This window comes from Moschus berezovskii, chromosome 3 (genome assembly GCF_049115385.1).
Source record: "Moschus berezovskii isolate FMDL1 chromosome 3, NW_MosBer_1.0, whole genome shotgun sequence".
NCBI lineage: Eukaryota > Metazoa > Chordata > Mammalia > Artiodactyla > Moschidae > Moschus > Moschus berezovskii.
Window position 1 is genome coordinate 96569477 of NC_142462.1, and position 26975 is coordinate 96596451.

Sequence of the window (26975 nt, forward strand, 5' to 3'; positions counted from 1 at the left end):
CTAGGCAAAGATAGGAAAGTCCATGGCCTTTTCATTTCAAATGTTCATTTTTAGTAACTATAGCATCAATAAGTCTGGGGACTGTCTAATCCATAGTATAAAATGAAGTCATGCTGGTCAAGTGATTATGCTTACGTGGTTTTACTTTCTTTAGATACTTGAGCAAAAGGGACAGAAATCATGAGACTCCAGAAACTCAAGACCACAGCAGAGCCGTCTGCAGCCAAGACATAACCAGCATCAAATAAGCTCATCAAGGCTTTCAGTTAATAATGTTAAAAAGCAGTCCTCATTGTTACAAGGAAAACCAAATAAACAAGCAGGTCCCCCGGCTGTACACACAGTGCATGCTCTGTTTGGGGACGGGAGAGGGCTGTTCAGTGCGTTTGGGTGCATGTCTGTCTACACCAACACCACAGCCTCCCTGACTCATAAAGCCGGGGTCCAGGGTTCCCACCGTGTCCACATGGCAGCCCGCTCCAAGCCCACCCACAAGAATATCAGCTGAGGCTTCCCCTCAACCTCCTTGGGGGTCTCCACTGGGTCAGGACAGCCCCTCCCTCTGGGACAAGGTTCATCATTCATCCACGCAGACAAGACTCAAGAGCCCGCAAAAAGAAAAAAAAAAAAAAAAGGAAGTCATGCAATTTAAAAATAAGAGCCACCTAAAATGGATATGGGCTTCCCTGGTGGCTCAGAGGTTAAAGCGTCTGCCTCCAATGCGGGAGACCCGGGTTCGATCCCTGGGTCGGGAAGATCCCCTGGAGAAGGAAACGGTAACCCACTCCAGTATCCTTGCCTGGAAAATCCCATGGACGGAGAAGCCTGGTAGGCTACAGTCCATGGGGTCGCATAGAGTCGGACACGACTGAGCGATGGAACGGAACGGAAAATGGATATACAAAGCTTGCCAGCACTAAAAGTGCTAACATTTATAATAATGACCTAGAGATGGTAATGTTATTCAAGCACAGCCTGAATTAAGGATGAGATGACTTATATTCCACTTAGTTTTAAATTTTATGTTTTTTTATGCTCTAACTCTTTGATATACATGCAAAGACATATGATTCAACAGAATATCAGAGGCCTTGATCATATATACGTGATAACAGAATTTAAGGCAAAAACTTTGTTAATGATTGTCAACTTACAAATGCTGTACTAACTTGTTGATTACATTCATCATGTAAATTTTTTTCACTGTAGCTAAGTAAGTTTCATAGTTTACTCTCTTAATTTTTGAACAAATTTATAGGTTATGTGTTATTTCCCAAGAATTCTGTGAAAAACCAAATGATAAGTCAACATTGATTTATTTATAACACTTCTGTATTTAGAAAATTAGTCCTCTGATTTAACTGATTCCTCTTATTTGTTACTTAAACTCCTACAAGACACCTGTTTGAGTCTTCATGAAAAGGGGAGAGTGAACTTTTTTGTATAAATAATGTGAGACATTTTCTCCCTGATCCTGTAACTACCTGTTAGCTGGTATGTTCTACTGACCTCCATAAGCGTCCCCAAGTTACAACAGAAAAAGTACACTGAAATAACCTTGCCAGGTTTTGCTATGAGGGCTAGTCCTCGCTTAAGAAAAATAAACTGCTCCCTGAGGGATTCACACTGGTTTAAAGATTTGAAATAAACCCATGGTGAACCATAAATACTTTTTTAGAAGAATTACATGTAGTTTTTAAAAGCAAATAAAAAATACTTACTGGAACATCAACATATTTTGCAGCTGCTTTCACCTTAAGTGGAAAAGAGATAATTATGAGAATTATTTTCTTAACTTGTAAGTACTATGATAGCAGTCAAAAGACAGCAGAGAAGAACTCATTCAAAATACTCACAGTGAATGACAGGATGGATGAAAAGAAAGTGCCTTCATCATATCTTGAGAGCTTAGACAACACCCCTTCCAGCACTGAAACAAACTAGAATACAGTTTATGGTTGAGTATTTAGGATAGGACTGTACACACAAACACATAAAAGGGCAAACAATTCTTGAATCAACTTCTCCCATGGCACAAAAACCCAAAACGTACAAACTGACACCTAGGAGGTTGACTTGTGATGTTTATTATCTTATTTTGAAGATGAACTCTAAGCTTCTTTCACTTTTCAGGAAATAATATGTACATTTTTAAAGATAAAAGAACAATGTATAATAAGAGTCTGGTTACTATGTGTGAGATAATTTAAACCTCTTAGTAAATAACTTTAAATCCCTGAGACTATTCCTTAAAATAACTTTCAGCTCCAGTATAGATGAGTTCTCATCACAAGGGAAAATATTATAACTATGAATGGGGATGGATGATGTTAAGTAGACTTATTTTGGTGACCATTTTGAAATTCATACAGGTTTCAAATCATTATGTTGTACACCTGCAACTAATATAATGTTGCTTGTCAATAACACCTCAAGAAAAAAGTACAGATGTTTAGAAACAACAGTGGTCAAGCGTTCAAATCCCATTCTATCATATATCACTTGACCATTCCCCAACTTTTTCTAACCACAGAAGAGGTTAAATGAAAAAGAGAACAGATAATGAAAAGGCGGTGTAACATATGAGGCTCTTGTAACAAAAAATGAAGTCTGATACATTAGCTTGTGAGTATTCACCAAGCAGCTCCTACTGGGACACGGAAGGATCACCCCTGCTTTCAGAAGCTTACATAGGAATCAGGAGCTCAAACAGAGACAAACATGTCAGGGTACAACGGAAAGAGCACCAGACTGAGAAAATAAATCTTGATTCTGTTACTGACTGCTACATGGGTTCCAGATAACCAGTGCACCAGTTCCCCCATCAGTCAAACAGTGTGTTTGTGTTGGGGGAGTGATATGGAATTTAAATTGTCTTAAGAATTTTCCTTTCTGAAACTTTCAGTTTCTATGAAATGAAAATTAAGATATAAGATATATACTGTAATGTAATTAAAAATGTGAAGCATTTTATTTAATTGAGTGGGAACATTAAGATCTGGCATGAAGATAAAGAAGAGATGTTAATAAGGATCTACTACCCTACATCTTTCCTTTTTAGAACTAAAACAATATTCACTATTGAAAAATTATACTTTCCCAAAGGGAAAATACTGACAAGGTTTTTTAAATATGAAAAGGGAAATTAATGAAGGCTGGTTTTTGTTCACATAGCAGCTTCTTCAACAAAGTGATAATAGTTACAGGGACACAGCTTATTGGTCTCTGGTGACCAGGGAACTCACTGAGAGTGCACAGGAGATAATCTTTTCTCTATGGCTGGTCAATTACTGCAAAATAGTTTATGCAAAAGAAACAAAAACTTCCCTATAGGTTTCTCCATCACATCATTTGCGACATGATGTAAGAACACAGAAACAAATTCATGCAAACTGCTGCCTTAAATTTTGTTTTTAAAGAACGAGAATTATGTATGGTTGGTTGGTTATCCTAGGGCACACAAACAGCAAAAAACACAAAATTACAAATTGCTCACAACTAAAAGTCAATTGAGCACTTTCCTCTTGCTTGTTCAGATTTCTTACCTACCATAGCTGGCTAACTCAACTTGATGTGGTTGGCAAAGACCCAGAAGGCCAATACTCCAGGGCTGTGTCAGATCAGGGGAAGGGAATTCCAAAGTTAATGGCCCTCTGTGGAAAATGCCTCATCTTTAGTAACTCAAATCCTGAGCACTAGTGTGAGCTGGGTGATCTCATTTGCCACGAGGAGAGCGACCATTGCTATGGTTACCAGACAACCTGAACCACTGAAGACTCTAGCACAGCATCTGGTTCCTGGTGCCTGCAAGCAAGTATTTATTTACACAGGTGAGTGATGCTGAGGGGCTAGGCAAGGTAGAGGCCGACCTTGGGTGGATTTAGAAGGTCTGAGGTCAAGTTGTAGCTTTGCCTACCCTTTGGCTGTGAGTTAAGAGGCTGGACAGTCAGCTTCTCTAGCCTCAGTGGACTCGTCAATAAAATGAGGAGGATGACACTGCTCTGCCCACAACCAGGATGGGGTGAAGATCAACAGAGATGATTCGGTGAAGGGGCTGTGAAAACAGCAACACACTAAGAGATGTAAAGAATGAATATTATTGGTATGACTAGCTAAATCACTAGGGATTATATGTCTAAAAACCTACACATACTAAGTTACAAGTTAGTGGGGGTAACCTTGGGGTTGTTCAGTGGTAAGGAGAAATAATAAATTTGGTTATGAGAGAATGGGTCTTATTCAATGAAACGATATCTACAGAGGCAGGATAGAGTTGACACCATAAGTCAGAAGACCCAGGTTGGAATCCTATCTGTTTCAAGGTCTTGGGGCTGACGGTAGAGGAGGGAGGCTTTGGATACAGGTGGTCTGGCTCCAAAGCTCTGTTTTTTTATCATCACACTACAAAGTTGTAATAATTAAATGACAGTAATATGCCTGGTATATAATAAGTGTTCAATAAACACTATTTGGTTATTATTATTGAGTACCTAATATGGGAATTACAAAAAGTATGAATTTTAGGACCTTCCCTCCAGGAACATACAAACTAGCAGGAGAGAAAGAGATGTATACAGTTGGTCATGAGGCAAGGAAGTGATGAGGGACAAACGGGATAACTGAAACCGACCTCCACTGGAGGATAGTGGGTAAGCTTCATTCACATGGTGGCATGGGACCTGAGCAGGGTAGCTGAAACGGAGTGGCTAAAGCAACACCGGGGAAAGTCCATTAGCAGATGACCCACAGGCAGGTTTCCCCACGGTGGCAGATGGCAGCCTGTCTAGCTTGTCCTTTCTTTAGAGTATGAAGCAGCACCAGGTTATGCCCCATGAAGTCCAATGTGTGGATGGGTGGTCCTGCTGCACGCATGTCACAGAGTTCTTGGCCTCCATTTTAGCAACGGGGCAGAGTCTCTCCCTGGGATCCTTCCTACTCCAAATGGTCCTGGGGGAGGCCCCATACAGCAGGGACTCTAAGTGCTTACATGGCAGTGAGCAGTGACTGGCCCCCTGGGACCAACCAGGTGAGCCATATGGTTCCAACAGGAAGGTTTTCTTTGTCAAGGCACACGTGGTGGAAGAGCTACTTTGAAACCCTACATCTATTAACATCAACATTGACTAACAGCGATATAGTTTCCACCTGGCTTTTAACTGTGTAAAGCTGCAAGAATCCAAAAAAACCCAGTTAAATGCTGGATTTAGTTGCTGTGTTTTTAACTGCTTCCTGTGAACTTTCTCTGTACAGCTCAGGGAGTATATAAATACTCACGGTTTGCCTTGAGCTCTGTTCTCCTGAGAACGTCGGGTGGGAATGAAACCCTGTAATCTCTTTGTTTCCCTGCTCTTTATTGTGGATGTCATTTACTGGGTTTGTTGGAATAATACTGAGCACCTAAACTCTGTCTGGGTGATTACGAACTTTGCCTCATCACGTACACCCTCAGGGAAATTAAAGATGAAGGCACACTGAAGTGACCGGTAGAATGAAACTTGCAGTGTGCCACACGGCATCTGGGTTTAGATTTCCTGCCGTGTTTTAACAGGGTTTAAGAGTTATTTTCCTATGTGTACGTAAAGCTATGAAGACATGCCACAGCCAAAAATACATAAATAAACAAATCTAAAAAAAAATAGTTGACTTAATCAGGTTGAATAAGGGCTGGGGGAGAAGATATTTTAACTATATCATCCAGACAGGTCAGATCTGTCCTCTGTCCCTCTTAAGGGAAATTCAGGGGAAAATATTCTAGGTTATCAAGAAGAATAGGTCTTCATGTGTATGTGTATGTATATGTATTTATGGGCTTCCCAGGTGGCACTAGTGGTAAAGACTCCGCCTGCCAATGCAAGAGACCAGGGTTTGATTCTTGGGCCGAGAAGATCCCCTGGAGAAGGAAATGGCACCCCACTCCAGCATTCTTGCCTGGGAAATTCCATGGGCAGAGAAGCCTGGCAGGTTGCAGTCCATGGCGTCACAAAGAGTTGGACATGACATAGTGACTGAACAACCACCATCTAAGACATATTTGAAGACATTAAATATTGATATATCTCACAAACATCATAAAAGTATATGTAAATATGTCACAGACATTATAAAAATGCTTGAAAAGTCCCTGCTAGGTGATCTCAGGGCTGTCTTCTAACTCTAGCACATTGTGTGTGCTATGGAACTTGAGAGCCTGGGCAGAAAAGACGCAGGCCCCCGAGGCCTCCACATGCAAACATATAAAAGGATCTTTGCTTTAGACTGAGAAAAGGCTGTAGACATTTTTCTCAGCCAATGCTCCTGCTTTTTTGATGAGGAAACTGAGTCATGCAAGGAGACCCAGCTGGTAGCATGAAGTAGGAATGAAGTCTAGCTCTCCTGAACTCCCAATCTGTCTGAGTTAGTTAATTCTAATATAAGCTATGACAAACCTAGATAGCGTATTAAAAAGCAGAGACATTACTTTGCCAACCAAGGTCCATCTAGTCAAGGCTATGGTTTTTCCCGTGGTCATGTATGGATGTGAGAGTTGGACTATAAAGAAGGCTGAGTGCTGACGAATTGATGCTTTCGAACTGTGGTGTTGGAGAAGACTCTTGAGAGTCCCTTGGACTTAACCAATCTTAAAGGAAATCAGCGCTGATTATTCACTAGAAGGACTGTTGCTGAAGCTTCAGCTTCAATACTTTGGCCACCTGATGTGGTGAACTGACTCACTGAAAAGGACCCTGACGCTGGGAAAGATTGAGGGCAGGAGGGGAAGGGGATGACAGAGGATGAGATGGACTCAATGGACACAAGTTTGAGCAAACTCCAGGAGATAGTGAAGGACATGGAAGCCTGGCATGCTGTAGTCCACAGTGTGCTAAAGAGTTGGACACATGACTTAGTGACTGAACAATAGCAACAATATAAGGTAGCAATAAATACGGCATTTCTTGTATCCTTTCCTTGGCAAGATTTAATGTTCCTGCCTTCATTTTTTTTTTTTTCTTTGTAAAAATTATCTAAGTCCTTTTCTGGCTAGAAACTTTTTCTTCGGCTACATCACATAGCATTTGGGATCTTAGTTCCTCAACCAGGAATTGAACCCAAGTCTCCTGCATTGGAAGCATGGAGTTTTTTTTTAATTGGAGGCTAATTAATTTACATTATTGTATTGGTTTTGCCATACATTGATATGAATCTGCCCCGGGTGTATATGTGTTCCCCATGTTGAACCCTCCTCCCACCTCCCTCCCCATGCCATCCCTCTGGTTCATCCCAGTGCACCAGCCCCGAGCATCTTGTATCATGCACTGAACCTGGACTGGTGATGATAACGATAACTCTGTATACGAGACAGCAAAAGAGACACAGATGTATGGAAACACGGAGTCTTAAACACTGGACTGACAGGGAAGTCCCTAGAAGCTTTTGCTTTTGTTTTAAGGTGGTTTTCATCTCTCTACATCTTCCACAGGGGTCCCTGTAGATCACAGTTATAACACATATGCCTGAGAACAGCAGTTACTGATAGAATCATTTCCAGTAGCTGACATCATATGATTACATCAGTATTTCAATCCAATATCCCTCCTCTGAATTCCAGCCGCAAACACCTAAATATCTGAATGTTTCCTTGGTATCTCCTCCTTCCAGTATTTCAGAGGCAGCTCAACTCCCAAATGGCTGATACTGATATCACTCTTTTCCTCTAAATCTGTTCCTCTCCCAGGGCATCCTGCATCACTGAAAGGCATAACATCCATCTCCTGCTTCAGGCTATAAACCTAGAAATCCTCAATGTTTTCCTTTCTCTCCTCACTACTAACCCCTGGTCTTAGCCTGCTCAGACTGCTGTAACAGAATGCCATAGACTGGATGGCTTACAAACAACAATAATGTCTCATAGTCTGGAGGCTATAAGACCTTCTAGAACACACACCACAAAAACATGTCCTTTTTATCACAGGGGACTGGAATGCGAAAGTAGGCAGTCAAGAGATACCTGGAGTAACAGGCAAGTTTGGCCTTGGAGTACAAAATGAAGCATGGAGAAACCTAATAGAGTTTTGTCAAGAGAACACACTGGTCATAGCAAACACCCTGTTCCAAAAAAAAACAAGAGATGACTCTACATATGCACATCACCAGATGGTTAATACCGAAATCAGGTTGATTACATTCCTTGCAGATGAAGATGGAGAAGCCCTAGACGTCAGCAAAAACAAGACTGGGAGCTGACTGTGGCTCAGATCATAACTCCTTATTGTCAAATTCAGACTTAAATTGAAGCAAGTAGGGAAAACAACTAGACCATTAGGTATAACCTAAATTAAATCCCTTACAGTCATACAGTGGAAGTGACAAATAGATTCAAGGGATTAGATCTGTTAGACAGAGTGCCTGAAGAAGTATGGACAGGGGTTCATGACATTGTACAGTAGGCAGTGATCAAGACCATCCCTAAGAAAAAGAAATGCAAAAAAGCAAAATGGTTGTCTGAGGAGACCTTACAAATAGCTGAGAAAAGAAGAGAAGCTAAAGGCAAAGGAGAAAAGGAGAGATATATCCATCTGAATGCAGGGTTCCAAAGAATAGCAAGGAGAGATAAGAAAACCTTCCTCAGTGATCAATGCAAAGAAATAGAGAAAAACAATAGAATGGGAAAGACTAGAGAGTTCTTCAAGAAAATTAGAGATACCAAGTGAACATTTCATGCAAAGATAGGCACAATAAGACAGAAATGGTATGGAACTAACAGAAGCAGAAGATATTAAGAGGTGCAAGAATACACAGAATTATACAAAAAAGATCTTCATGACCCAGATAACCACAATGATGTGATCATTCACCTAGAGCCAGAGATCCTGGAGTGTGAAGTCAAGTGGGCCTTAGGAAGCATCACTACCAACAAAGCTAGTGGAAGTGATGGAATACCAGTTGAGTTACTTCAAATACTAAAACATGATGCTGTGAAAGTACTGCACTCAATATGTCAGCAAATTTGGAAAACTCAGCCATGGGACTGGAAAAGGTCTGTCTTCATTCCAATCCCCAAAAAAGGCAATGCCAAAGAATGTTGGAACTACCACACAATTTTACTCATCTCACACACTAGCAGAGAAATGCTCAAAACTCTCCAAGTGAGGCTTCAACAGTACATGAACTGAGAACGTCCAGATGCTCCAGCTGGATTTAGAAAAGGCAGAGGAACCAGAGATCAAATTTCTAACATTGACTGGATCACAGAAAAAGAAAGAGAATTCCAGAAAAACATCTACTTCTGCTTCATGGACTATGCTAAAGTCTTTCACTGTGTAGATCACAAGAAACTGTGGAAAATTCTTAAAAGAGATGGGAATACCAGACCACCTTACCTGCCTCCAGAGAAGCCTGTATGCAGGTCAAGAAGCAACAGTTAGAACTGGACATGGAATGATGGACTGGTTCAAAATTGGGAAAGAAGTATGTCAAGGCTGTATACTGTCACCCTGCTTATTTAAGTTACATGCAGAGTACATCATGCGAAATGCCGGGCTGTATAAAGCATAAGCTGGAATCAAGATTGCCGGGAGAAATGTCAATAACCTCAGATATGCAGATGACACCACCCTTATGGCAGAAAGTGAAGAAGAACTAAAAAGCTTCTTGACAAAAGTGAAAGAGGAGGCCTAAAACTCAACATTCAGAAAACTAAGATCATGGCATTTGGTCCCGTCATTTCAGGGCAAATAGATGGGGAAACAGTGGCTGACTTTATTTTTCTGGGCTCCAGAATCACTACAGATGGTGACAGCAGCCATAAAATTAAAAGACGCTTGCTCCTTGGAAGAAAAGCTATGACCAACCTGCTGCTGCTAAGTCGCTTCAGTCATGTCCGACTCTGTGTGACCCCATAGACAGCAGCCCACCATGCTCCCCCATTCTTGGGATTCTCCAGGCAAGAACACTGGAGTGGGTTGCCATTTCCTTCTCTAATGCATGCAAGTGAAAAGGGAAAGTGAAGTGGCTCAGTTGTGTCCAACTCTTTGTGACCCCGTGGACTGTAGCCTACCAGGCTCTTCCATCCATGGGATTTTCTAGGCAAGAGTACTGGAGTGAGATGACCAACCTAGACAGCACATTAAAAAGCAGAGACATTATTTTGCTGACAAAGATCCATATAGTCAAGTTCAGTTCAGTTCCGTCACTCAGTCGTGTCTCTTTGCTACCCTGTGGACTGCAGCAGGCCAGGCCTCCCTGTCTATCACCAACTCCCAGAGTTTACTCAAACTCATGTCCATTAAGTCGGTGATGCCATCCTACCATCTTCTGTCATCTCCTTCTCCTCCCGCTTTCAATCTTTCCCAGCATCAGGGTCTTTTCAAATGAATCAGTTCTTTGCATCATGTGGCTAAAGTATTAGAGTTTCAGCTTCAACATCAGTCCTTCCAATGAATATTCAGGGATGATTTCCTTCAGGATGGACTACTTGGATGTCCTTGCAGTCCAAGGGACTCTCAAGAGTCTTCTCCAACACCACAGTTCAAAAGCAGCAGTTCTTCAGTGCTCAGCTTTCTTTATAGGCCAACTCTCACATCCATACATGACTCCTGGAAAAACCATAGCTTTGACTAGGCAGACCTTTGTTGGCAAAGTAATGTCTCTGCTTTTTAATATGCTGTCTAGATTGATCATAGCTTTTCGCCAAGGAGCAAGTGTCTTTTAATTCCATGGCTGCAGTCACCATCTGCAGTGATTTTGGAGCCCCCCAAATAAAGTCTGTCACTGTTTCCCCATCTATTTGCCATAAAGTGATTGGACTAGATGCCATGATCTTAATTTTGTGAATGTTGAGTTTCAAGCCAACTTTTTCATTCTCCTCTTTCACTTTCATCAAGACGCTTTTTTAGTTCTTTTTCACTTTCTTCCATAAGGGTGGTGTCATCTGCATATCTGAGGTTATTGATATTTCTCCCGGCAATCTTGATTCCAGCTTTTGCTTATTCCAGTCCTGCATTTCTCATGATGCACTCTGCATATAAGTTAAATAAGCAGGGTGACAATATGCAGCCTTGACGTACTCCTTTCCTGATTTGGAACCAGTCTGTTCCCTGTCCAGTTCTAATTGTTGCTTCTTGACCTGCATACAGATTTCTCAGGAGGCAGGTCAGGTGGTCTGGTATTCCCATCTCTTTTAAGAATTTTCCAGTTTGTTGTGATCCACACAGTCAAAGGCTTTGGCATAGTCAATGAAGAAGAAGTAGATGTTTTTCTAGAACTCTCGTGGTTTTTTGATAATGCAACGGAGGTTGGCAATTTGATCTCTGGTTCCTCTGCCTTTTCTAAAACCAGTTTGAACATCTGGAAGTTCACGGTTCATGTACTGTTGAAGCCTGGCTTGGAGAATTTCGAGCATCACTTTGCTAGAATGTGGAATGAGTGCAATTGTGTGGTAGTGAGCATTCTTTGGCACTGGCTTTCTTTGGGATTGCGACTGACCTTTTCCAGTCCTGTGGCCACTGCTGAGTTTTCCAAATTTGCTGGCATATTGAGTGCAGCACTTTCACAGCATCATCTTTTAGGATTTAAACAGCTTAACGGAATTCCATCACCTCCACTAGCTTTGTTTGTAGTGATGCTTCCTAAGGCCCACTTGACTTCACAATTCAGGATGTCTGGCTCTAGTGAGTGATCACGCCATCATGATTATCTGGGTTGTGAAGATCTTTGTGAAGTTCTGTGTATTCTTGAAACCTCTTCTTAATATCTCTGCTTCTGTTAGGTCCTGCTCTGCCTTTTTGTGGTGCTCGTAATGACTGAAGGCAGCCTCCAGAAGGGGAGCCTTGTCAGGGGTTTATACTGACCTGCCAATGCCAAGATAAACCCAAGGTTCCTGCTAGGGGAGCGGCCAGAGGTGGGCAAAGTGTGTGGACTGAACTTTCCTTTCTTGGTCACCTTTTCCTGGGCTCTTTCACCATTCTGTAATTGCATGGGGAATCAGAACTACTAACATAATCTGTTGGATCACAGACTTTCAATGGACTTGTGATTCATGCCGTTACTATGTACTTTTACTTAGACCCCAAGCTTGGCAGTCATGGAAGTGCCTAGCCTTGCTAGGAGTTACAAGTTACAACAGCATGTTTGGGAGCGAGGCAGAACTCTAACTCTAGGAAAGTCTCTTAGTCAAAGCTATGGTTTTTCCAGTAGTCACATATGGATGTCAGAGTTGGACTAAAAAGAAAGCTGAGCCCTGAAGAATTGATGCTTTTCAACTGTGGTGTTGGAAAAGACTCTTGAGAGTCCCTTGGACTGCAAAGAGATCTGACCAGTCAATCTTAAAGGAAATCAGTCCTGAATTTCATTGGAAAGACTGATGCTGATCCTTAAACTCCATTCCTTTGGCCACCTGATGCAAAGAACTGACTCACTGGAAAAGACCCTGATGCTGGAAAAGACTGAAGGCAGAAAAAGGGGATGACAGAGGATGAGACAGTTGGATAGCATTACCGACTCGATGGACATGAGTTTGAGCACGCGCCAGGAAATGGTGAAGGACAGGGAGGCCTGGTGTGCTGCGGTCCATGTGGTTGCAAAGAGTTCGACATGACTGAGCAACTTATCTGGAGGCTGAGAAGGCAGCAATCAAGGTGCTGGCAGATTTAATGCCTGATGAGGATGCACTTTATGGTTCACAGATGATATCCCTGGCTGTGTTTTCACCTGGCAGAAGGGACTAGGGAGCTTTGTGGGGTGTTTTATATAAGGAAAGTAATCCCATTTATGAGGGCTTTAACCTCATGACCTTATTACCTCGCAAGTGTACCATCTCCAAATACCACCACACTGAGGATTAGGTTTTAATATATGATTCGTGGGAGGACACAAACATTCAGTCTTTAGCACCCTACCCATTGTATATCTTAAACGTCTTTGGATTAGTCCAACAGAGACCAATGCTACAACCTCCTTCCTACTTCCTCTCAATCAGCTTGCTGTGCACACTCAAATGAATCATCTTATAATGCAAATAAGAATGATTAATTCCCTACCGCTGCTCTCTGCCACTCCAACCCTTCAATGACTTCTCATTGCTCTTACGATGAATACATTAAACTCCTCAGGCCTGTAGCTGGGCTTTGCAGCAAGATTCCATACTACCTCTCAGGGAGAAGAGTTTCCCTATATGCTGAGGGAACTATCAGCATATAGTTAAACCTGAAGTGGGAAAGTCACAGAAATGTGTGGAATGATTTCAAAAGAAGAACATAGATGGAAAGTCAAGAATACCACCATTTAGCAGCTAGGCAGAGAGAACACAAGGATGGAAAGCTGAGACCTTTTCCAGGCATGAAAAATGGGTGTATAGGTGGGACATATGCTGCTGAATGTTACATGTGATTAACAGCCACGGATCATCTAAAAATATTCGTGAAGACATGTGGATAAGAAGAAGATGCAGAAGTAGAACTGAAGAGAGGAGATAAAAAGAAGGATGTGATACTTCTTATTCATCCATATGTAATAAACACATTTCTCAATATGCACAGACAACCTAAAGTATGGAAAGAAACATCTGGGATACAGTGAATTCACTATTTTATTAATCTACTTTATATTGAATTAATATAATAATGAAATAATATGGTATACAAAGTCTAGGACAGATCGCTTAGAATTTGCTATTCATAAAGATAATTAATGTAGAAGTTACATATTTCAGTTTTCACAGTTTTTTGCTTTTTACTGATTTCCTGGAGATCTGGAATCAGTAAGTGCATTGAATTGGGAATCTGAAACTCAAAGCTTTGAATCTCGACACTTGCACTTATTAGGTGTGTGACTCCGGTTAGTTTACTCTGCTGGTTTGAAGAATAGATTCCTATTTGTGAAATAGGGTAAGCTCACCTATTTCCTAGGTACTATGTATGCAGTTTGAATTAAATAATACATGTATAGTCACTCTTTCTCAGTAGGTACTTCATAAATATCTCTCTTAAAAAATAATTTCTTCTTCGGTGAAAAAAAATGGGAATACACTATCTTAGGGGTTGTCTTATTTTTAAATATACTTTAGTCTTAAGATAGTTTATAAACCCTTCTAGGTGCAGGGTCATCAGAGCAGTGGTTCTCAAAGTCTGACTCAGGAACCCCTATATCAAAATTACCATGATGAGTGGTTAAACATGCACAATCCTGTCCTTCTTCCAAAACTTCTGGAAAGCAGGACTTGGGCATCTGCATTTTAAAAAGCTCTCAGGCAATTGTTTGGCACACTAGCATTTAAGGATTGTATAACAGAATTGTAATAATTTATCTTTGCTAAATGATACAAAATTTACTATTTATTGTCATCTTTGTGCAAATAGCATTTTAAAATAAGATGGTTGCTCAAACTACCAAATGAATTTATTTTATACTTTTAAATTAAAGATTATTTAAAAGTGCTATTTGACTACGGGAGAAAGGATCCATAGATAATAACTACAATCTAGACTTGATTTCTAAATATAATATTAATAGCTAGTTTCAATAGGCTATTTAAAGTGAATTAAAATGAAAATTTCAATTCCTCGGTTGCACTAGCCATGTCTCAAGTGCTCCAGAGTCACATGTTACCATACTAGATGGTGCAGGATAAACATTTGTATCATCACAGACAGTTCCAGAGGATGGTGCTGATCTCTGGAACATCATTTTCTGACTCAAATACACTAGCTTTGTTATTATCCAAATGCATTTGATATAGAAAAATTTAGGTTTCTTACTTTGCCAGAAACAAATGCAGAGATGATGTGCAGCCCTGCCAGCCTTTTCTGCACCCCCTGCTCCCCAAACCCAAACTAATTACAGTCTTTTTGCCTTGTTGCCTATTTAAACCTTTAGGAACTGAATGTGTGTGAGTGCATGCTCGGTCACGTCTGACTTTTTGTGACCCCATGGGCTGCAGCCTACCAAGCTCCTCTGTCCATGAGATTCTCCAGGCAAGAATACTGGAGTGGGTTGCCATTTCCTCCTCCAGGGTGTCTTCCTGACCCAGGGATCGAACCCATGCCTCCTGAACTGGCAGGTAGATTCTTTAGCACTGCACCACCTGGTAAAGCCCTATGAACTGCGTGAAAAAAAGTAAAGTGAAAATGTTAGTCACTCAATCATGTCTGACTCTTTGCAACCCTGTGGACTATAGCCTGCCAGGCTCCTTGGTCTATGGAATTCTCCAGTCAAGAATACTGGAGTGGGTAGACATTTCCTTCCCCAGGGGATCTGGCAGATTCTTTATCTTCTGAGCCACCAGGGAAGCCCTTGCACTTCAGTAGCTCCTTTATGTATCATTCTCACGAAAGACAACTTCCACAGAAGAACTGTGCTGATAGTGAGGCTCCATCTGGATAAAATTTCCCTGGATGGCTCACTGACAATGAAGGTGCTCTGTTAACTACGTCCCTTTGGCGGGCTGGTAGGACACTGCTGCTGAAAGCGACAGGTTGGCTAGATTCCTGGGAGGGCAGGAACCTCCTGGTTCTTCTTCTAGGAGCTTCATCCTCCTGCGGTTCACCGCCTCCCCCACCTGCCAGAAGGTTTTCTTGTTAACCTTCTCCTTTGCCTTTGTTGGTGAGTGTGTGTTGTAAGTGTTAGGTGTTCAGTTCTGGGGTGGAAACCACCAGAGCAAGAACAAATGGGAGGTGATGTTATTCCAAAATCATTTTTCTTTGTGACTTTTTTCCACCTGAAGACCTGCTACCAGAGAATCTGGAAAACACAAAAAATAAATTCTAAGAAATCCTCCCTACCCTCAAATTAGCTATAATCCCACCACCCAGATAAAAGCTCTGTTGACATTCTCATGTTTATCTGTCTTTTCTGTATGTGATAACAATTCAGATCATAGCTTCCACTTCTAAATATTCAGCTTTTCCCCCATTTAACACTATATTATGAAACTTTAATATTATAGTCTTTGAAAGCAAACTTTCATAATACAGATGCACTATAATTTACCATTGATCTCATGTTAGAGATTAAAATTGATACCAGTTTTTAATTAGAAATAATGTGACAACTATTAATGTATATAAACTTTGTGCATCTCTTTGGGTAGTGAGAAAAAAATACAAAAAGGATTTTAGGTGAATGGGTATCAGTGTACTCGAAAGAGTTCCAAACTATCTTCTAGAAAGTTTGTAGCCATTTATACCTCCATATACAGAAAATGTGAGTGTCCAATTTGACCTTTTCTAAAATCAAGTCCACCTGACCTGCCTCTTGAGAAACCTATATGCAGGTCAGGAAACAACAGTTAGAACTGGACACGGAACTACAGACTGGTTCTAAATAGGAAAAGGAGTACGTCAAGGTTGTATATTGTCATTCTGCTTATTTAATTTATATGCAGAGTACATCATGAGAAACGCTGGGCTGGAAGAAGCACCAGCTGGAATCAAGATTGCTGGGAGAAATATATCAATAACCTCAGATATGCAGATGACACTACCCTTATGGCAGAAAGTGAAGAGGAACTAAAAAGTCTCTTGATGAAAGTGAAAGAGGAGAGTGAAAAAGTTGGCTTGAAGCTCAACATTCAGAAAACAAAGATCATGGCATCCGGTCCCATCACTTCATGGGAAATAGGTGGAAAAACAGTGGAAACAGTGTCAGACTTTATTTTTTGGGGCTCCAAGATCACTGCGGATGGTGACTGCAGCCAGGAAATTAAAAGACGCTTATTCCTTGGAAGGAAAGTTATGACCAACCTAGATAGCATATTAAAAAGCAGAGACATTACTTTGCCAACAAAGGTCCGTCTAGTCAAGGCTATGGTTTTTCCAGTGGTCATGTATAGATGTGAGAGTTGGACTGTGAAGAAAGCTGAGTGCCGAAGAATTGATGCTTTTGAACTGTGGTGTTGGAGAAGACTCTTGAGAGTCCCTTGGACTGCAAGGAGATCCAACCAGTCCATTCTAAAGGAGATCAATCCTGGGTGTTCATTGGAAGGACTGATGCTAAAGCTGAAACTCCAATACTTTGGCCACCTCATGTGAAGAGTTGACTCACTGGAAAAGACTCTAATGCTGGGAGGGATTGGGGGCAGGAGGAGAAGGGGACGACGGAGGATGAGATGGCTGGATGGCATCACCGACTCGATGGACATGAGTTTGAGTGAACTCCGGGAGTTGGTGATGGACAGGAAGCCTGGCGTGCTGTGATTCATGGGGTTGCGAAGAGTTGGACACGACTGAGCGACTGAATTGAACTGAAAATCCAGTGATAGCTTAAAAACCTCTGTGTTAATTTCTGGAAGAAAATATTATGTAAATTGTAGTTTTTTGGTATTGCTTAAATTAATGAGGCTTAACATTTTTCTTGCTTATTGGGCATCTCTATCTGTTCTTTTCTAAGCAACACGTACTTGGGGACTTCCTTGGTGGTCTAGTGGTAAACAGTTTGCCTTTCAATGCAGGAAGTGTGAATTTGATCCCTGGTTGGGGAACTAAGAACCCACATGCCTTGTGGCTAAAAGACCAAAACAGAACAGAAGCAATCTCGTAGCAAATTCAATAAAGACCTTGAAAAAAATAAAATGTCCTACATCTGTTTACTGAATTGAAGGTGGCTTTTCCTTTGTATTTTTTTATTCTTTTGCATTCTGTATATACTTCTAACTGTTTTATGAAGTCTGATCTGGGGTTCTTCAATCAAGTATCTGTTCTTATGAAAGTGCCCCTCAGGGACCTATCCATCCTCTTTCCTCACTCTTCCAGCTTCCCAGGCTCTCAGGTTGTCCATCTCTTTTCCTATCAGACCCTGATCTCAAATGTCACCTATGGCAGTCTGTTCCACCTTAGTGTTGGTGCTAGTCGCTCAGTCGTGTCCGACTCTTTGCGACCCTACAGATTGTAGCCCACCAGGCTCCTCTGTCCATGAGGATTCTCCAGGCAAGAATATTGGAGTGGGCGGCCATTCACTTCTCCACAGGATCTTCCTGACCCAGGGTTTGAACCCAGGTCTCCCACATTGCAGGCAGATTTTTACCGTCTGAGCCACCAGGGAAGCCCTTAGTGGAATTTTAAATGGAACACTCACTGATGTTTCATCACTACTTATACAACTCAAGGTCATAGCTTTTGTCAAAGATATCTGAAACCTCATACAGGAAGTCGTGGGAGGCCTCTGAGAGTGGAGAAACTCAGACATCTCGTCAGCCTTCTTTGTCCACCTGAGGCTGATTCTACAGTCCCAGCACTGCCACCACAACCAACAAGCTAATTCCAAGAACTGATGGCCACTCAACTCATCCCAGAGACAAACAGTAAGTGAACGTGAGTGTAAAAGGGTAAGGTATTACTGGACAAGAGAGTTATTTTTAGAAGGACAACTGAAAAAAATAGCCAAAATTAATCATAAACAAAACCCCAAAAGTTACTGACAAAGAGCATTCATAATTTGATCCTAACTTTTCTTAAAATACGAACTTTTTCACATCTACCTTAACGTTATTATTTCTCAATCAGGTATTTCGAAACCTAAGACACACATTTCTAAAAGTTCACTGTTGAAAATTTTATAAAGAATATCTTACCTTTGAAACTAGGAGTGAAATGATTTCTTTTACAGTGTTGTCAATCAAATCATCTATTTTGGAATGGTACTGCTGCTAGATATTAAAAGACAAAAAGATGCATTAGTTGAAGTGGACACAAAACTTATTTATGTCATTAGGCATAAATGCTTTAAAGCTACTATTTATGACATATCAGATTTACGCAAAATGACCATTTTGTACCTTAGAAGAACAAAACCTTGAAAATGATCCACCCAATCAACACTTTTTACATTGTGGGGTTTGAAAATTTTCCCATGTGCTCTGTTGAGTTAAGCAGCTAATGGGGTTATTATACAGATGAATTGAGTTCTTATTCTTATTCAGACAGAGGAATGTGAAGGATACTTTTTGTCTTCTCCTCTATAATTAAGGTGGCCGAGCATTTTTCTAAAGGGTTGGTTTAGCCGGAGAAGCAAAAAGACTGGAAAAAGATTTAATTAATACAGCATTTCATGTCTGACAACTCTCATTCATAAGTTGTTTTAAATGTGCTCTAGAAATAAAATGAGCTCCCAATTGTTCTCACTGAAAGGACCTTTTTGTCAGCATGGGGAGCTGCAGTTTATACAATTCTTACAATATGCTCAAGCAAGGGCAGAATTAAAATTTCATCAACAAAGGTGATAGATGGTAACAAATTAATAGGCCATAAAAGGTACAATGAAACAGCACTCACTCCCCATAGTTTTTTTTTTTTTTTTACTGCTTCCTCATGAAAATGATGCCTTTAAGTAAATGCAAAAAAAAGATGTATTTAAAATAAACCTGAAAGACTCTTTATTTTTTGCCTTCTTTAGAGACTACTAGAGAGTTCTCTTCTTAAATTAGCAGGAGGTTTGGCTTTGGCGGCGTGTGAAGGCACATTCATTGAAACAGTAATTCTTCCTTTAGAAGCATTTATCTGACGGCTGATTGTCTGCAATAGCCACTTCACAGAAAATGTGACTTGTAAAGACTAACCCTATCTTGAAGGTTCAAGGCTTCTTGGAACAGCTAACATAATGCATGGAGTAAAAGTACTCAGGTCAGTATAAACATTAGACCAACTTAACAGCTGCTGGTTGAATGGTTTCCAAAGATGTGAGTTTTTGAAAGCTATTTTTCCTTCTGAAAACATGTCTCAAAGTTTCCACACAGAACAAAACATCAACTTAGGTCTGTTCTGGAACACTCAGGAATGAGGTACCCCCACAGGCTTTCAAAGTGACAAGCCATCATCTACCTGCATAAATAATGAAGAAAGACAGAATTTTGGAGCACGGGAATTATTTTCTTTTCCTGATTGTGTGTGTGTATGCCTGTGTGTTGAGAAGAGGTCTTAAATTAAGCATACATATATGAACAGGGAACTTTCTAGGCATGTATTTTTCACTCAGGGAAACAAAATACTAAGTGTCTGTCTCACCTAAAGCCTTGCTGATCCTCAAATTTGTACTCCCCAAAGGACAAACAGAATGGAAACCTAGAGGGTGGATTCCTACGGCTGTAGTTTTTTTTTTTTTTGCTTTCAGAACAGCTTTAAGAGAAGGAAAAGGAAAAACAAAACAACAAAACAAAGAAAAGCAGGGTAGAAGACGAAGAGCTTGGAAAACCTGGCCTAAAAACCTGGCTGGTAGTTAAGATGACCAAGAAGACCCCAGAGGTACAGGTACAAAAACATCCCTTTCCTCTCCCCCCAAGCCCATCCTCCTAACTGAGACTGTTCCACTGACCAGGCAGTGGAGGAGCTTATGCAAATGAGCTCCGCCTGGCTCCCTCTCCATGCACTCTCTTTTCGTATCCTTCTCTCTCCAGATTTGCCGCTGTGTAGCAGGAGGAAATAAAAATAGCAGACTGAGGCTTCTCTTTGGGGAAGAAGAGGAAAGGGACAGGAGCTTCAAGCTTCTCTCCTTCCTCTACAGGGAAAGTGCTGCGGACCATTCAGTCACCTGAAGGTGCAAAGTTTCATCTTCTTGCGCATGCCTTATCCTCACTGTTTATCTCTCTTTGCCATAAATTTCATTTTTAACTATAAAAATAATGAAATGGCATCAGAAAGCTATTGGATATAGAACAGCAGAGCCTCTACACAGTTGACTTTTGGGTTGCACTGATTTTTGGCAATTTCTTAAAATCAAGAGATGAGCCACTAAAGAGGTCATTTATATCCTTTTTATTGAAAGGCAGGGAAAAGCAGGCTCTAGGAGCCATCCAACTCTCCTATAATGCACACCTTTAGACTGCTGTTTTCTTTCATGTTTAATCCAGCCAAAAGCAGAGGGAGGGAAAGAGAGCAAGTTAAAAAGGAAGAAATGGGGTGGAGGGAGGCTCAAGAGGAAAGGTACATATGTATACGTATAGCTGATTTGCATTGCTGTACAGCAAAAAGTAACATAATATTGTAAGGCAATTATACTCTGATTTAAAAAGTATATAATTTAAAAAGAGGGGAAAAAAGAAAATTATACATTTTATATGTGTTACCCAGGGGCAAACCTAAATAGTATAATGGTTGCTAGGTTGGTTTTTTTCAATATGAGATTTTGGTGGTGCTAATGGTAAAGAACCTGCCTGCTGATGCAGGAGACACAAGAGACGTGGGTTTAATCCCTGGGTTGAGAAGATCCCCTGGAGTAGGAAATGGCAACTCACTCCAATATTCTTGCCTGGAAAATTCCATGGACAGAAGAGCCTGGCGGGCTACAGTCAATGGGGCTGCAAAGAGTTGGCCATGACCGAGTGACTGAGCAGTAGTTTGCTACTGTCAATTTATCTGATCAGCTCTGACTTCTACTAATACTAAATCTGAAAGCAGCTGGGAACTTCCAGAGTCTGCTCCAGTTGTACAGGGAGCAGATGTGGTCTAGGAGTATTGTGAGTGGACATGTGGAGGTGGCTTCAGAATTCACATTTTACATACATACTCTGCAAAGAGAATAACCCAGAAATGCCACATATAGGTAACAGAAAGTTAGCTAGAAAACAGTTATTCATTAGGGGATCCAGATAGTTTCCAAAGACAAATATAAACACACAAAGAGATCAAAACAGGAATAAACAGAATTTATCTGGAAACATGGACATTTCCTAAGCTAAAGTTGATAGGTTTTCATTTAGATTAGCAGACCAATTTTTGTTCAAAACCTGCCAAGTTTTTGTCTGCAACAACAAAAGTTTATAAAATTTCTATGAGAATATTTCAACTTGGACCAATGATTCTACAAACTGGTACTTTCCAGATCATTCTTAGATGAATTCTTTCCACAACTGACCTCAAAAGTAAACTGTTGGTGCCCTACTTCTCCATTAGTTAACTCTGCACTTGGATTAAGATGAACTTTGATGGTAACTGAAGCCATGAAATTAAAAGAAGCTTGCTCCTTGGAAGAAAAGCTATGACCAATGTAGACAGTAAATTAAGAAGCAGAGACATTACTTTGCCGACAAAGGTCCATTCAGTCAAAGGTATGGTTTTTCTAGTAGTCATGGATGGATGTGAGAGTTGGACCATAAAGAAAGCTGAGTGTTGAAGAACTGATGTTTTTGAACTGTGGTGTTGGAGAAGACTCTTGAGAGTCCTTTGGACTGCAAGATCAAACCAGTCAATCCTAAATTAAATCAGTTCTGAATATTCATTGGAAGGATTGATGCTGAAGCTCCAATACTTAGGCCATCTGATGTGAAGAACTGACTCATTGGAAAAGACCCTGATGCTAGGAAAGATTGAAGGTGGGCAGAGAAGGGGACGGTAGAGGATGAGATGGTTGGATGGCATCACCAACTAGATGGACATGAGTTTGAGCAAGCTCCGGGAGTTGGTGATAGACTGGGAAGCCTAGTGTGCTGCAGTCCATGGGGTTAAGTTGGACATGACTGAGCGACTGGATGGACTGACTGACTGACTGAGGAATTTTTACTTCATGGAGCCCAGGGACTTCAGATCAGGCATGGGTCTGAGGTCCTGGCCCCCTTACACATGGGTAAACATCCTCATCTCACCTGGCTGTTCTCATGCAGACATGTAAGAAAGGAAGACTAGCCAAATGCCAGTGCAATCCAGCATTCTTAAAAAATTTGGTCCCTCTGCTGGGATGATTTTAAAGGTATTGGATTGTTAGATCTGGAAATGGAAGTATTTTACTGCAATTGAAAACAAATCCCACGTATGTAGGGGTCCCTGAGTTGCTCCATTAATGTGTTTTCACTTTTATGGATGGACCATGAGATACAGTGGGTCTGAGAGCATATGACTGCTGAAGGCCCATGCAGTCATCTGCTCTTTTGCAGGGATGGATAACGGGGATTTCTAAGCACTGGTGGTTTTTGGATCTCCACATCTGTCCCTGAGGGCCTGGACTGAGATTGCTGACTCATTACACACAGCTGTCAGAAGGGCAGATCATTCGATCACTAATTACTCCATTAAATGCTGTTCTGGGCTGTGGCTGAGAGTGTCTGCATCATCGTATGCCACGTAAGAAAACAGAATCATAATCCAGGAGTCCAGAAGGGGCTTCACTGTGGGTAAGGAGTTGGTAAGTTTTTGTCCCAGCAAAATGATATGATATGATATGATAAATTTACTAGAGACTGTGCAGAGGTAATTCCCTTAAATCTAGAAAAAAATAAAATCTTCTAGGTTTACCTAAATAGTATACTATATACCTTTATGAGTTTCCAAATTGTGTAATAATCTAGTTTTTCCAACAACTTTAATTTGTTGCTTGCAATACAATGGGGTCCTATGCATGGGCTCACCTATGCATGTAATGTATTCATCACTTTGCAATCATCCCCAAACTTGTCTTAAACACGTACAGAGAGGAAAAGCCTGTGCAATCACATGTATATATTTCCTGGAGATTAAAAGCAAATTATAAAATACTCCTTGTGCACAGAAACTCTTGTTTACCACTTTTCAGGGTTGCTAATGGGTTTTACACCTGCACATTTTGAAGTATATTAATTGTGTGAAAGTTGTGGGGAACTAATTGTCTCTGGTGAGAAGGTACAGGTGCAGACATAATGAACAACAGCAGATTACTCTTCAAAATCATCCACCTATTAATGTAAAGAATCATTTGACAATGCAACACGTTTTGTCATTTGTGTGGGTAACTGCTTTTCTTTCAGAGTACTGGAGTGAGTTGTTTCTTATAGAGGAGGATATTTTTTAATGGGGATAAGATTTTTAAAGCAGTGACAAAAAAATCAGTCTGCTCATTCAACAAACATTTACTGTGTATCTATTGTGTGTCAGGTACTGCAGTGTATGTGAAAACAAGAACAAATGGATAAATCCAGTATTAATGAAGAGGCAAGATGATTCCATAAGCCTGATGAGAAATGGATGTGTATATAAAGAGAGAGACAATGTTCTCAAGCAGACAATAAAAGGTTTACATCTGGCTATAGAAAACCAAGAAGGTGGTTATGAGCCATTGATAGCCAAGCCAGCTGCCTACTCATTTGGATAATTAGAGATAATAAATCAAGTTTCAACAGATCAGAGAATGATAAAACTGAACACTCAGTAACACGTATCAGCTCCTTACTGTGTCTGTAAGGTTGTATGCTGTGGTATTAGAAATACACTATATCCCCCTGAATTGCTCAAAGAATGAAATATGTGGATATGTGAACAAATGATGGCCAAACAACTAATGTCTGTCTCTTGGTTAGATAAGCACGACATTCAAAACAGTGGACCTTCTTATCCTCTTTGTGTAGTACTGTGTGTGTGTGCTCAGCTGTGTCCGACCCATGGACTGTACCCAGGCTCCTCTGTTCATGGAATTTCCCAGGAAAGAATACTGGAGCAGGTCGCCATTTCCTCCTTCAGGGGATCTTCCAGACCCAGAGACTGAATGTGTGCCTCTTGCATCTCCTGGACTGGCAGGTGGATTCTTTACCACTCGTCACCTGGGAAACCTCTTATCCTCTTAGTGGTTACCTAAGCCCTTCTGCTTGGATTAGAGTTGTTAGCCCAGTGAAGAGTTGGTTCTGAGTTTGACTCCCATGTGTCAACTCTAAGACTTGTAAGATTTAACATATCCATAGAGCACAGAAGCATTTGACTTATTTAAAAACATTTATTTAATCTAGTCAATCCTGTAAGGTATAAAGGGTTTTCAAATGATGTTCCTCCAAGGTTCTGGGTGGTACTGCAAGAAAACCTGTGTGTGGAAGGGGAAAGGCTCCTGACACAGGCCTGCCCTTCCCTGAATCTGATGATGGTGCCATCCCAGACCATGAGTAGGAGGAAAGGCTGTTATCACAATGGGCATATCCCTCACTGAAATTCACAATTGGGTTCTTCTGTATGGAGTGACCTTAAGAGTGGCCTCCTGGTCCTCAAATTTATAGGCTACCCTGTATATATGCTGTATGGCCTCTATAGCCCCTAACTCTAAATTCTTTTAATACAATTAGTGAAAGTATACAGTACACATATATGCATCTTAAAAATGTTAACAATCACTCTGCTTCTGAATTTATTTAGAATTTAAAGAAGCTTGAATTCACTCGGTTTTAAATAATTTTATCTTAAAAAATTGTAGTCTGTTGATTCTGCAGCTCAACAGGGAAGAAACATTCCTTTTGACATTATTTAAGGTGAAAGTATTTACATGTGTTTTAATGTACCTTTGGGTTTTGCTATGTAGTATTATACACATACCAACCAAAAACCTGAAAATGGAATTAATATTATTTTAATTTGAAAAGATGAACATAAAAAAGGTATACTTACACGAATAATAATTCAAATAAAAATGTGTGTGTGTTTTTAAATGAAACTTACCCACTGACTATCAAACTGGATCATGCCATGAGGGAAAATAAAACACGATGAAGGAGAACATAAGGGAAAAATAAAAAAATGATGAAAAAGTAATTACAATGGGCAAAGATGCAACAAAATATTAACTTAAAGAGATAATCTAAGAAAAAGAGATCCATTTCACCCAATCACCACTCAACAAAAATAAAATCATGGGGTAAAATAAACTCTATTTCTGAATACAGAACCAAACAAAATAGAAATCAAATTGAAACAATGCGGTATTCATTGAAAAAAGCAAAGACCAATTTTCCAGTATATTTCTACTTGATCTTTAAAAAAAAAAAGGAAACTTTTGTGTAAATAAAATATTTCATGGGCTATTTTCTGTGGCCTGTTTTTGGGATGCAAACTGTGGATACTCTATATTTGTATAAACAAAACAAGTAGCTTTCTAGCTTTCTCATTTGCTTGTGAAAAGCAAGGTTTATGTAAATACACAACACCTAAGTCATTAAAAGGTATATCTGAAATTCAACGGCCACTTGTAAAATTTGGGGCAGTCTTTGTATTAAAAAGAAGAAACTGATAAGAGCAAAGAATAAAGGGGCATTCCATTATACATGAAAGATCAAACACTTGTATGGGGAACTAGGTCTTTTTCATCTAGTCAAGTAAGAAACTTCTGGAAACAGCATGTCCTCTGCCAGGGCACCCTACATTACCACATGCGACATTCAATCCACTTACCTCCTGCCCTCCATCCAGGGCACAGAGCTTGGTGCTTTGCTTTTTGGCATCAACTAGTACATTAAACATCGTACACATAGAAGCTGGGATGCGCAAGTCAGTGGTTTTGCTTGCCTTTTGCAGCTTGAGTTCGAATGCGGTTCTTGTTCTATTCATTAAAACATGAATTCAGAGTAAGAAATCTGACATGTCCCCCCTGATTTGTAAAAGTGAAATCAACACTACAAGATGCTAATTTAAAACATGCAAATACGGAGTGCGCCATCGCCTGGGAGCTGGGAGGTGGGATGCTCTTCTTTTTAGGTGTCTTGTACGAAAAATCAGACTGTGATACTACTTGGATACTCACTCAGACAGTTAAGTGAAACGGTGAAGTTTTTCCATTCACAGTACACACTAGACGTCTGCGTGAATATCCAAGTAGTATATTAAAGCAGAACAAATCCTCTGTGTGAGGGTTTACCAAATTAAAAAAAAATAAGGACAAGTTTGAGAAAAACTAAAACACATAATTAATGTGCAACCCAGAATGGATAATTCTTTTATGTCACTTAGTTTCTCTTTCAAGCACCTGAAGTTGCATTTAGGTTTTTTTTTTTTTTTTTAAAGAAACTGCATAATAGATGATTTGGAAATGGTTTTGCTAAAATGTCCAAAGAATATCCATGGATTTGATATAGTAGAATCACAGATGCCAAACCTGATGTTTTTTAAACATTTCATTCATGGCTTTGCTTTACAAAGCCATTATACATTATTTTAAAGATAGAATTTTTCTTGCTTTGAAGAATTCAGTATTATCCAGTTGCTCCAACCAGAATCTGTTATTCCAATATGCTGCCTGCATTGCTCTTGTATATCTCATGAACAAAGACAATGGGGAAAATAATGCTAATTAGGATG

At 40.3% G+C, this 26975-nt stretch overlaps 1 protein-coding gene across 4 annotated transcripts in view; it reads right to left on the reverse strand.

Annotated features, from left to right (window-relative positions):
- Positions 1 to 26975, reverse strand: part of CADPS2 (calcium dependent secretion activator 2) — a 593849-nt gene that overhangs the window by 42782 nt on the left and 524092 nt on the right. For all 4 annotated transcript variants that reach the window (XM_055421183.2, XM_088834647.1, XM_055421182.2 and 1 more), the window contains 5 exons: positions 26073 to 26220; positions 25344 to 25358; positions 18539 to 18613; positions 1857 to 1940; positions 1722 to 1754 (listed from right to left, as the gene is read on the reverse strand). In XM_055421183.2, coding sequence (XP_055277158.1) covers positions 1722 to 1754; positions 1857 to 1940; positions 18539 to 18613; positions 25344 to 25358; positions 26073 to 26220 — 355 coding nt within the window. The remainder of the gene's footprint in view (positions 1 to 1721; positions 1755 to 1856; positions 1941 to 18538; positions 18614 to 25343; positions 25359 to 26072; positions 26221 to 26975) is intronic.